The sequence below is a fragment of the Tasmannia lanceolata genome, unplaced genomic scaffold (genome assembly GCF_043159265.1).
Source record: "Tasmannia lanceolata isolate RefF3 unplaced genomic scaffold, GAP_Taslan_0.1 ptg000026l, whole genome shotgun sequence".
NCBI lineage: Eukaryota > Viridiplantae > Streptophyta > Magnoliopsida > Canellales > Winteraceae > Tasmannia > Tasmannia lanceolata.
In genome coordinates this window covers 6,773,994-6,787,500 of record NW_027518703.1, presented here as the reverse complement: position 1 = coordinate 6,787,500, position 13,507 = coordinate 6,773,994, and the positions used below count along the sequence as shown (strand labels likewise).

Here is a 13,507-nt window from a genome sequence, read left to right as displayed (position 1 = left end):
CAAAAATAGGGAGGGGGCCACATTTTTGGGGGGATCAAAACCATTCATTTGGAAGGCCCTTACATGGATAGGGTGTGGCCCAAAAATCAGCCCCATTGGATCGTCCTAACCCAATCAAAGGTGGGGGTGGGGGGAATGGACAAACACTGTGTGTCCATGTTTCTGCCCATTTTTCCCCTCCACAAATGGCAGGGTTAGGATGATCCAATGGGGCTGATTTTTGGGCCACACCCTATCCATGGAAGGGCCTTCCAAATGAATGCTTTGGACCCCCAAATAATGTGGGACCCCACCCTGTTTTTGCAAACGTGTGCAGGTAAGCTTACTTGCACAAGACGTCTAAGGCCTACCATATGAAAGTCGAGCACCTAACGGAAGTTACATTATCCAAAAGCCCAGGGTGTAGAAGTGCATCAATCAACTACCCTCACAATGTATTTGGTTAAAGATAGATTCAATATGATCAAAGACATTGGGAGTGATTCACATTCACTACCCACCAATTGGAAGGTGAGTAGTAGTTGTTGGTGCTACACTCGGTTGGTATTACGCTCTTAAGGTTGTATTGTTTACACTCTTTAGTTAGTATTTTTTTAATATTTAATTAAATAGGAGTGAATCCCTGATAATGCATAACGAAATTAGTTGTTTACATCACAACTAAGGCTCTAGATGTTAATATTTAAAAAATAGATATCAATAAGAAAAAAATATCCCCCCTGGTCATTCTAGTCTCACATAGAATCTCATCTAGCAGGGCCATAGTAGAAGTTCCTTCATCTTATTGCCTATAATACCCAATATTCCAAAACCAAAGTTCTAGTCCTCAGTTGTGATGTAGAGTTAAACCCATTAGTCAACTAGTAACACTATGCTGTGCATTTGACTTGGTTCCACCCAATAATCCCCAAAGATGAATTCCGCATTTCAACCCCTAATTCACTACAATTTAAGCATATGGGCGAGCCACATGTAGCACTACACACTAATAGATGTTAATATTTGTCACATGTTTGTCATCTCCAAAAATCCATCTGTGGACTTCAAAAGGCAATAAGGGCATGGTCCCATAAAGAAGTACTAAACATTATTGGAAAATATAGATTTCATTCAGAGTTCCTATTCCAGCATGTAATGGTCCAAATGCAGTGGTCCCATAAAGCTTTGACATTTTGCCTCCAAGCAGTCGGAATCAAAGGTCCCGAAAACTAATACCCAAAGAGAAAATGGACCTCGGTAAGCTAATTTTTTTTGCATATCCCTAATGCATAACGGTTGAAAAATAAATTTAGGCTTCATGAGATCCAACATTAATCACCGCGTAGGGTTCTAGAAGTGTCAATTAGTCAAAATTAGAGACTGAACCCTTTGAAAAACTAAGACCTCAGTACTCCACAATCTAAGTCAGTAACAGTATACTACTTGACATGGACATCCACTAATTAAGTGTCAGGAACTATGCCCACTAGGTTGAAAAATTAAATTCCAACAGCCTAAGATTTTCTGACACACCTAAAATATGAAACTACATGGAAGAACTTATCTTTTTAGAAAATATTATAGCCCCTGACCATAAACTAATTTACAAAATATTGAACCTAAAGTATCAGTATTAACCCTAGTGAATGCGACATACCATGTAAAAGTTGTCACTGTAGCAGAATGTATGCCTAGCTTCAAAAATAAATGTTAATTGTGCAGCTCCTGTATTGCAACTAAAAACAAATCCATCAGAACTTATTTACCTCTCCAAGACGATCAAAAGCTCCAGAAACACCACCATACAATGTTGAGAAAATTGCATACCATATTTGAGTGTCCATAAAATATACCTGCACAAACTTGCCCACTCAGATGAGATACTTTGCCAAGGTCAAATATATGAACTTCTCACCATTTATATCAAAACCTTCTAGATATTTCAAATGAAACAAAAAAAAAACAGTTTAAGTACTGAGACATGCCAAGACCACAGGTGCCCAGAGTGACACAACAGCAGCAAAATTGTTCTTAGCTGCATTGAGAAAAAAGAACAGACACATTAAATATGAACAGAAATACAGGAAATCACAGACAAACAAATAGATGGCTACCATCAGGGAAAAATTCGTGCCAAGCGTATTTAACATGGCGAACATTCATAATGTCTTTCGTCGGCTTCACCAAAGGTTTTATCTGGCAAGTACGACAGATTAAAAAAATAAAACCAAACAGAATCACCGCCTGTTCCACAAGAATATTCTCAGGGATTATACCCAAAACAATATATTAGAAATTTACTTGGATATAATAGCTGAAAGCGAATTTGGAAGAAAGAAGCAAGACCCAGAACAGAGTATACCTGAAGAAGAAATAGACTTTTGATATTAAGTAAATTTGGAAAAAAATAAAATAAAAAGAAAACTATGATCATATATTCAAACTATAAGTATGAGTACGAGTACTCCTGTACTTACTTGAAAAGCGCAAACTGACTTTCATGCATTCCCCTACCAACATAAATTCTCGGCTGCAAATAACAAGTGAATTAATGCATCCAAAAGAAATAATGAAACATGTTCATAGGTAGACAAAGCATAGAGAGAAATCAAAGGGATACACGATCGTAAAAGGTATAAGACTAAAGGTGATCACTGTAGCAAGTGTGATTGAAAGCATGTTAGGGTACTTACGGGATTGGCATTTAATCACTTCTGAGAGACGTTTACATAATTTTATAGAAGTCTCATTTGCTTAATAAAATCGTGGAAAAGAGGGTTTATGAGCACTTCTCCCTTCCCCTTCTCTTTCACAGCTCACAAATTCTCTCCCTCTTTTCGTCTCATTTCTTCTTTGGCATTTTCTCTTAGCCTCCCTCATCACTAATCATTTTAGTTGCCAGATCCCCTTTCTCTCTTGGACTTGGTGCTTGAGATCTTCCATACGGTGGATTAAGATGGTTTCATGTTAATAAAAGCCATCTTGAGATGAGAAATTGTGCACCACTCTTTTCATGTTAATCTCCTTTCAACTTCTTTCTCTTTTCATGTTTAATCCCTTTTCAACATCTTTCCATTCCGGAATACCTACTGTTACAAGGAAAGAGGAATTTCACTCTCCATCCTCTCAACAACTTTGTGTGTAATCATTCTTCGCTTCTTACAGTTCATATCTTTCCAAAATCTGTACTCTTTGTCCATATTAAGTAGGGCTAAGGATTGCGCGACTTGATCTTGAAATCATCACATAAGATTCTGAAATTTTTCCATGAGTACCAGTTTAGTATAGGCAATTGCACCCCTCCCTCTCTCTAATGCCCTCCCCTTTCTTTCTTGACCGACTAAAGTCTTTATTTTTTTTTTATTATTCTCTGACCAAGTACAAAGTACCAAAAGAATTATTTTTTATTATTCTCTGACCAAGTACAAACTTCAAAGTACCAAAAGAAATTTCTGCATTAAAGGAAGGGTAGAAGGCAAAAGTAAAGGTACATATATTAATGAGGTTTGAGGGCAAAAGTAAAAAAGAGATGAGCATTTTTGCATTTTGTGAGGCTACGAGTTCACTGCCTTGTCTTTTGTGCAGGAGTCACAGCAAAGAATTTCATCTCTATCTTGCAAAACGAAATCCCCTTTTGCTAGCACCCCAGTGAGATTTTATATATGTGTAAATTTGTAGTCCATTGGATTGTCTATTATAGAAACCTCTATAGATCGGAAGATTAGGATGATCCTGTGGAGATGATTTACACGGTGTAGCCTATTTACGTCGTAGCCGAACAAATGAACGATTTGGACTATCCTATGAAGTGGGCCTCTCATAGTACCTTTGTAAAAAATATCGTACTTCACGCGCAACATGTCAAATTTTAGGAATTATTGAAATTTTCAAAGTAAAGAGCAATTCTATTTTATTTTATTTTAGGGGGGCTTGGAATTTATTAAATCACTAGCATTCTTGGGCCATGCCATGCATGGGTGTAAAATAGTGGACCCCACCCATGGTGTAAATAGTGGGCCCCATTACATCAAAATATGAAATGTAGTGTAAAGCGGTGGGCCCTTAACATGCTACAACAGACATCCTCTTGGCCCCCACCCTCAAGCAAATTTGCCCCCCTTCCAGAAAATTCCTGGCCCTGCCCCTGGCGCAGCCACTTCCTTCTTGAAGTGGGGCCCATCAAAAAACAGCTCATGCAATATGCCATATTTGCAGATAATGTTGGTGTGGATGGATTTAGCCACTAGTGCCGAAAATAGACTTGCATAAGATTGAGCTTCGACCCACTTGGTGAAGTAATCAGTGGACATCAAGATGTATTCATTCTCACTAGAAGATTTTGGAGGTAACTTTCCAATTATATCTATACCCTAGGCTGAAAAAGACCCCGGTGAGGTCAGAGTATGGAGCTCTGATGGAGGGCTGTGAATCAGTTTAGCATAGTCGTGGCATTTAAGACGTTTTTTTGACAAATTTGTGGTAATTTGTCTCCATTGTGGACCAGAAGCAACCTTGTCCAGGTATCAAAGTGAAGGAAGGCAGTGTAAGAAGAGATGGCAGATCTCCTAAAAAAATGACAGTTAGTTCAGAGCCGACGGAACTATTGTAAGGTACAAAGCATGGTTAGGAACCAAGTGCTGTGGATAGACATATGTTGTAGATTACTTGGAGATGTTTGACCCAATTACAAAGATAATTATATTCATGTGATCCTATCAGTTTCTGTTGATCGCGGATGAGCACTTCCACCAACTTGATGGCAAGTATGCCTTTTGCATGGTTATCTAAAAAGAAGTGTATATGGATGTGCCACCGGGTTTTTCATGCTTAGAAGGAAAGGCATGTTTCTTGAAGAAATCTATTTATAGATTGTTTTGGTTATCTAAAAAGAAGCATATATGGATGTGCCACTGGGTTTTTCATGCTTAGAAGGAAAGACATGTTGCTTGAAGAAATCTATTTATAGATTGAAACAATACCCCAAAGAATAATTTGACAAAATTAGTAGGGTTGTATTGGAAGTTGGTTTTCTATGAAGTGCGCAAGATAATTCTGTCATTGTTAAGAAAGTGAAGTGTAGACCACTCTCTTAACTTTTTACATTGCTATTGTATTGATACGGGGTGATCATGATTCTATCATTCAGTTAAAGGACCATTTACAAAAGATCTAGGAACTCTTAAATATTTTCTAGGGGTTTGAGGTGGCACAGTTTAAGAAAGGAATTTTTATATCTGAAATAAACTATGTCCAAACCTATTAAGAAATAGTACACCTATTGATTATAGCCTACAGTGAAGTTGCCATCTCACCATAACTCAGATTGTCAAAGTATACGAAGTTAGAGTGGTCATCCAATTCATACATTTATGTTGATTCTCATATGGAGGTTGTTCATCGCATCCTTTGATATTTGAAGCTATGACACAAATGTCCTTCTTGGGAATTTCTCGGCAAGGGAAATCTCGGGATATATTTATTTTTTTTATTTTTTTCGTGTTTATGTAGGGGAAAGAACGGTAAAAATAATAAAAATTTATAAAATTATTAAATTAAAGAAAAAATATAAAATAAAAATATCGTAAAAATATAAGGATAATATCGCGATATTTTATGATAAAAACGAAAATATCGCTATATTTTGAAAATCTCGGGATTAGTTCGGGATTTTGTCGTTTTATCAAAATGTCGCGATAAAAACGCGATATTTTGAAAATATCGGAGTTATTTTGTGACATAGATTTGAAGGGCTAGGCTCTCTAGGTTATGATCTTCTTTACCCAAATCATGGATATCTTCATGTTCTGTAATTTATTTATGTTGATTGGGATGGGAAGAATCTCCTCTAAATCGTAGGTCTACGTCTCATTATTGTACTTTTGTTGGAGGCAATTTGGAGACATGGAAAAATATGAAACAGTTAGATTTGGCTAGATCGAGTGTTGCGGCTGAGTATATGGCCATGGCTCATACTACTCGCACTTCACTGTTAGAGATTGGATTTTTATGATCAACCAGTGCTTCATTGTGATAACCAGAAAGCTATTCATGTCACCAATTAAGTGTTCAACTAGAGTACAAAATTTATAGAAGTTGATTATCACTTTCTCGGGAAGAAGGAGACTACATGGCTGATTCGTACTGTGTCCACTCAATGGATGGTTGGTAGATGTGTTTACCAAGCCTTTAGGTCGTACAATTTTTTACAGGATTTTGTGGAATTGGGTCAAAAGATTGTCTTATTCCCAACTTGAGGGAAAGTGTTAGTGGTGTGTTTACCTTAGTGTTTGCATGTTAGGTTAAAGGGGTATTAGTGAGATTTACATTTATCACTTATCAGTAGCACTTTATGTAATTTTGTAGAAGACTCATTCACCTAATAATAAAATCATGGGAGAGAGCGTCTACGACCACATCTTTCTCTCTCTTCTCTTTCACACCTCACAAACTCACTCTCTCCTTCTCCCTATTTACAGATTTAAAGGCAGGATAATCATAACGACAAGAACCTTGAACTGTTAAAATATTCATTAATTTAAAGGAGAAATTACATTATATTTTTAAAATTAACCACTCATAAAGTGTTACCTTTTTTGTTTTTAATTTAAGGTTACATATCTCCAATTTTAAGGCTTTTAACATCTAACCTTCACATCAACTTTTCCATTAAACTTCTGGACATGATGTTCATAGAAAGATGAGTGAACTATCATAACTTGTTCTGGAAATTTTGCATAAAAGGTTAGGTTTATAAAATTTCCATAATGGCTGGTGCAATTTCAATAACTAATCTCAGTCTGTGCTATGAACCTATGGTTAACACCTATATAAATTACCCAATTTGAACCGCTAGACCATGAAAAATATAATGAATTTTATACAAACAGGCATCACAAATAGCAGGGGATAATAAAGGATCGGCCTCATAGCAAACACCAGTAATTCAATCCACAAAATCAAAGAAAACATAGAAAATACAAGTAAAGATTGAAGATAGAAAAATTTTAAGTATGGAAAACAAAAGGTGCAAATTTTCAATTAAGTGGTTGCATTGGAACATGAAGAAGAAAGTACCCAACATCATTGGAGTTTGAAATTAAGGTCAGTAATCAGTAATGAACAAAAAAGTGTTTAATTTACACTCATATCAAATAATGTACAAATACAGTATTTACTTTACACACATATGAAATACTTTTTCAACAATTAGATGCATCAATTATTGTTCCATTTTCCTTCTAAGATGACATCACTGATAATACTTCAATTTTCTAGGGGTTTCCAAAAATGTCCACAAGATGACATCACTGAACTAATTCTGTTCTTCCAGAGATTTCCTCAAACAGATAGATTAGCATCACTCCAATTCAGAGATGTCTCCCAGAAGTTCATTTCATGAGCATTTCGGATCAAGTAATTCATGCTACAACATGCTCATTTGGTTAACAATTGAAATCAGAGTTTACATGAAAACAGATACGTGTAGAGCAAGGAAAATAGAGAGAGAGAGAGAGAGAGAGAGAGAGAGAGTACCTGTGACCACCACAAAAGAAACCTTATGATATGCCAATCCGAGTTCTCAATCCATCGCCGAAGCATTGGAAATATAAAGAGTACTCCTGCTAGTAAATTGGGAAGCAAGTATACTATCACAGCCATGATATACAAAGGCGGTATACCCTTTACTTGGCGAAGCACCTTTGTCAAATCTTTCATTGCCATAGAGGTAATTGATAAGGAATTGATGTAGCACAGTGGAAGAAGAACGGCCCAAGCAAGACTAACTAGTATCTTGAGAACATTTCTCAACACATCAGTAAATTTCCACCTATGATAGCCAGGGAAGTTCAAAACAAGATCCAGAACACCTACATCACCAAAAGACAAGACACAAAATAATCGATGAACACTCCAACTTCAACGTCACAAAATTAATCTTGAAAGTGAAAATGAGGAACACCAAAAATGAAAAATCATATTTTCATATGTACAGAATGCCGAAGTGTTAAAGAGGATATCATAAAATATCTTACATTAACCTTGAGATAAAAAAGAGAAAATGATTGTTAGAGAAAGGATGGAGAAGAGGAAAAGTGAGTAAGGGAAAACTCCGCCTCACTTGTGTATTTATATAAAGAGAGAATGTTACAAATGATCATTATGCCCTTAGCCATATACATACATCTAACACTCCCCCTCAAGCTTGAATGTAAATGTCAAACATTCCTAGCTTGCTACAAATGTCACTTAATTTTGCTTTGTTCAATGGTTTGGTCAACATATCAGTTAATTGGTCCACTGATCTAGTAAACACTGTGCATATCTCCCCTTTCTGAATCCTATGCCGGATAAAGTGGCAATCGACCTCAATATATTTGGTCCCCGGATTTGTGGCAAATGGCAATGTGAATCGCAACCTTGTTGTCACAATATAACTGAGAAGGAGATGATGGAGGAAAACCGATCTTGAGAAAAGAGAGCGTAACCAAATAAGCTCTCCACTTGTGTGGGCCATGGCTCTATATTCAGCCCCGGCACTAGATTTAGAGATAACATCCTACTTCTAACTTCGTCGTGACACAAGGTTACCTCCCACAAACACGCAATATCCTGTGGTAGATCTCCTATCAGCTGGAGATCCTGCCCAATCTGCATTTGTGTACCCTTCTATCTTCTGATGTCTGTACTTTTTGAACAACAAACCTCTACCTGGAGCACTTTTCAAGTACCGAAGAATCTGAAGAAATGCTGCCCAGTGTGAAGCATGAGGTGAGCTTATATGTTGGCTGACAACACCAACAGCAAAGGAGATGTTTGGGTGAGTGGCTGTAAGATATATAAGTTTACCAACCAACCTCCTATATCTGTCAGGGTCATCCAATAAGTCTCCCTCTTCGGGAAGTAATCTCACATTTGGGTCCATGGGAATTGAGGCAAGTTTCACTCCAATATAACCTATTTCCTCAAGTAAGTCCCTGATATATTTCCTCTGTGAGAGGGAGATCCCCCTCATGGAATACGTTACCTCAATGCTAAGGAAGTATCTAAGATGGCCTAAATCTTTGGCAGAGAACTCTTTTTGCAAGTTCTTCAATTTCTGGATCCCCACTGAATCACTACCAGTAATGATGATGTCATCAACATAGACTATCAATAGTACACAACCACCTGCAGACTGATAGCTAAAGACAGAGTGATCAACTGCACATTGCTTCATGCCAAAGCGCATGATAGCATCACTAAACCTCCTAAACCATGCTCTAGGGGACTGTATGAGGTCGTAGATTGATTCCTTCAATCGACATATGGAGGACATCTCCTTTGAGCAACATACCCAAGAGGTTGCTCCATGTACACCTCCTCCGTGAGCTCACCATGAAAGAAGGCATTCTTGACATCTAACTGATGTAGAGGCCATCCATGGTTGACAGCAAGAGACAGAAGAACACGAACAGAAGGTATCTTCGCAATCGGAGAAAAAGTCTCACCATAGTCCACACCAAAGGTTTGAGCATAGCCATTGGCAACCAAACACGCCTTAAGGCGCTCAACAGTCCCATCAGGTAAGTATTTAACCGTGTAAACCCAACGATAGCCAACAGGACGAGCAACGGAAGGAAGAGGTACTAAGTGCCAAGTCTAATCGGCCTGAAGGGCCTCCATCTCGAGATCCATTGTTGCCCGCCACCCTGGGTGATCGATTGCCGCAAGAAATGAATGTGGCAAAGAAACAGAGGACAAGGAAGACACAAAACTATGAAAAACAGGCGTGAGAGAATCATATGAAACAACAGAAGAGATAGGATGAGCAGTACTACGAGAACAAGTACGAGAAGCAATAGGAGAATCGACAAGTATCTCTGAAATGGAAGGAGAGATCTCCTGTTGAGCGGGCGATGGCGCTGCCGGAGAGGGATGAGCTGCAGATTTCAGTCGGTGCTGATAGGTCTTCCTAGTTACTGGCGGTGGACAAGCAGGTACCTATAAGGGAGAAGAAATATCGCAAACGGAAACAATCTCAGGCATCAGTGAGGGAGGAGATGGAATAGGTAGAGGAAGATCCGAATCAGGGGAGGGGTGTATCATCCTGATGGTTGAGAAAGTAAGACTCGGTCTCAAAGAAAGTGACATCTACCGAGACAAAGGACTGACACAAACGAGGGCTGTAGCAACGAGAACCTTTCTGGGTCAGAGAGTAACCCAGGAAGATATATCGTTCAAATCTAGGATCCAACTTATCCAGACTAGGACCAAGACCAAGGTTGTGTACAAAGCACACACAACCAAAGATCCGAGGAGTGAGAGGGAAAGGGTCATGATGAGGACATAAAATAGCAAAGGTGCCTCCACCACGGGCAGCACGATCACCCACTCCATATGTCGTTGTCGCAATACTATCAACAGAAGGAGTCGGCACAGAATCACCAAGAAGACACTATTGGGCACACAAATAAACCTCCTGAAGGGAAGGCATAGTGGCATAGCCATATATCTGATGTCGAAGATGTAGGAACTCGGGGCCCAAAGTCTCGAGGAAGTGAACAATACAAAGTTGATCACGTTGTTGGGCAGCGTAGTCAGATCAATAGTAAGCGGCATATGGCAATGGGAAACAAATTGAATATAATAGGTAGAAAGAGGAGTGTCACCACGCGAAAGATGCATCCACTGTGAATAAGTGGCACAGATGTGGGCTACGTTGCCCACCCAAGAATAGAAGACAGCAATATGATCCCAAATCTATCAGGAAGTTAGAAGGTACATCATGGTACCCGCAATATGAGTAGTCATACTCTACCAGAGGAGAGTACAGATAAGGGCATCATCATGTTCCCACTTCTCATAAGTGGGATCAATGGTAGCACGAGGATCACGACGGATAAGGGACAGCTTCCCCTAGCAAGGAGGTAAGTCTCCACAGCCACTTTCCAATTCATGTAATTGGATCCGTCAAGCTTGACTGTGGTCATGGGTGGGAATGAACCGTCCACCGAAAAAGAGGGACTATACGAAGAGAAGGATGTGCGAGGCGGAGGGGCAGGAGCCACAGAAGGCTGCCCTAGAGAGGGATCCTCAATAATGGGGGAATCCATGTGTAGAAATCGAAGCTAAGAGGCCCACCGACGATAAGGGACGACTCCGAGAATGGAGATCGGAGATGTCAATAATAGAGATCGCAGCTCCGAGAGGAAACAACAGAGGTAGAAGGCATGAGAGAGCCTCTAAGACATGAAGGAAACAATAAGGAGTCGGAGCCGCATAGATAAGAGAAGAAGAGGGGTAAGGGATCTAAAACATGAGGAAAGAAAAAGTGGATTAGGGTTTGAAACTTAAGGAATGTGGTATGGAAATAGGGTATTAGGGTGAGTGTGAGGAAGATAGAGAGAGTGAGAGAGAGAAACTGAGAGAGAGAGAGAGAGAGAGAGAGAGAGAGATTTGTCAAGTGGGGCTGGGTTACAGCAACAGTAGAGGGGGGTGAGGGGTGTTGAGGAGGGGGGGAGGGGGGGCATGGGAGGCGTGGGGGGTTACGAAGGGGTGAGGGGGTGTGTTGTCGGGTGCCGGGGAGGAATGGGTGGTTACGGAGGGGTTGGGGGTGCCTTCAGGGGCAGGGGGGGGGGGGGGGGGGGGGGTTGGGTTTACAGAAGTGGAGGAGTGGTGTAAGGGGCACGGAGGAGTGGGGGTGCGAGGGTTGGGGGGCTTGGCTATTGTGGTGTCGGGGAGGAGGGGGGTCGCGATGCGAGGTGGGTGGCCGAGAGGTAGGGAGGGGTGTTGATGGTATCAAAACCCTAGGGCTCTGATGCCATGTTAGAGAAAGGATGGAGAAGAGGAAAAGTGAGTTAGGGAAAACTCCCCCCTCACTTATGCATTTATATAAAGAGATAATGTTACAAATGACCATTATACCCTTCGGCATATATATATGCATCTAACAATGATGATGTACAGTATTAATGTAAAGAGAATTAAAATGGTGAAGTATCCTAGTTGTTGTTAGCCAAACTGAAATCGCCTTTGACCAAATATGCAGGAGTGGGTGGGATAGCAAGATAGGAAACACATATAATATAGGAAAGTGTCCTTGTCTCTTAACCATGCCAGGAGGTCTGTTAGCTGGAAAATATATAGAGATGAGAAGAGATGAGCAATTACGATACAATAAAACCAACTACCCAAGACTTTGATGTAGCCTTTTACCTCTAACGTTGTTATTATCAATGGAGGAGAAAATATCAATAGAGGACGACGAAGATGCATTCAGTAGTAATTCGATTAGGATCAATTAGATAAACACTAGGATCATATAAAAATCACTTGTAGGGTAAGCAGAAAACTATAGAATACTTTCCTCGAAGAATAACGCTACTGACCAGTCTAACGGCAACTCATGTAAGTGACCAGCATAAGCCGATCACATCATAGAAATAAATCTAAATGAATCTATATGAAACCTAACTTCGGACACTTACGAATCCGTAAAAGAAAATATCTTAAAAATGTCTTGAAACCAGTATTTCAAAACACGGATAAGGGTCAGAATGTGGCAAAGCAAATCCTAGTCGAATCGGAACGACATGGTCGACTACTCGGTTGACGCAGTTGAGTACATGAGGCCATAACTTGGAAGAGTCAAAGAACTTTTGATTGACTTTGTAGGAAAATGCAAACTTAGACAAGAACGCGGCCAAGGTAAAAGGGAGTTGACTAGGGGGGAGTCCATGATGACATAGAGGAGTTTTGAAACTATGCTTAAAACATAGACAACTCTCCTCCTTTGGCTACATGATTTCCCATCGATTGGGGAGAACTCATCTATGATGTGTTCGGAACAAGGAATCAATCTAATAGCACACATTAGGTGGTCCTTCCACTGAACCAAGTAATAAGATATGAACAAACCCAAATTTGGATAGTCTGCAGGCCTAGGATTTGATGACTTTCATTATTTCTTTGCTAATTAGTCTTTCAGTTCCTTCACTCTCTCGATTCATGTGAGCTTAATCCCATCAGGTCGATGCATCTCCTTTCAATATTGTTGCCACCAACTTCTGATCATTTAGCATTTTATAAGGACTCCCATTGAAGAACTTTTGACTGCTGTGCATCAATTTGTCGAAGACCTCAAGATTCAGCGGGCCATGGAAATCCAAAACATTAGCCTAGTTCCATTATTTCTATTGTTTTTCAATTCATTGATCATGCAATCCTAAAACATAAAGTCCTCTTGTTCTTGCACATCCTCAGGTGGAATCATGATCATAGATCAGCCTTATTCAGAGCTGAGGGGATAAAACACTAGCCTCATTCTGTTTTAATTTCACTTGGCAAAATATGACTGCACGAGTTGAAAATTGTCCCTGTAGATCCCAGATATCTTTGTGCGTCACGTTGTTAAGTATTCAAGGTAAAGATGCTCACTTGGTTCTTAATCTCTTATATGTGGCAATATGTATTTCTTAGCCATCTATGGTGTTGTGTTCCTATTCCAGTGATGGAAGCTTATGAAATGTTTGAGTTCCTCGTGGGACCT

General features: G+C 39.6%; 1 protein-coding gene across 1 annotated transcript in view; it reads right to left on the bottom strand.

The window, feature by feature from the left end:
• The window catches only part of LOC143858424 (callose synthase 5-like), a 36,178-nt gene that overhangs the window by 16,061 nt on the left and 6,610 nt on the right, over nt 1-13,507 (bottom strand). The window contains exons 15-20 of the mRNA XM_077369081.1: nt 7,513-7,847; nt 2,457-2,509; nt 2,281-2,341; nt 2,094-2,175; nt 1,965-2,014; nt 1,746-1,832 (exon numbers count right to left, since the gene is read on the bottom strand). Coding sequence (XP_077225196.1) covers nt 1,746-1,832; nt 1,965-2,014; nt 2,094-2,175; nt 2,281-2,341; nt 2,457-2,509; nt 7,513-7,847 — 668 coding nt within the window. The remainder of the gene's footprint in view (nt 1-1,745; nt 1,833-1,964; nt 2,015-2,093; nt 2,176-2,280; nt 2,342-2,456; nt 2,510-7,512; nt 7,848-13,507) is intronic.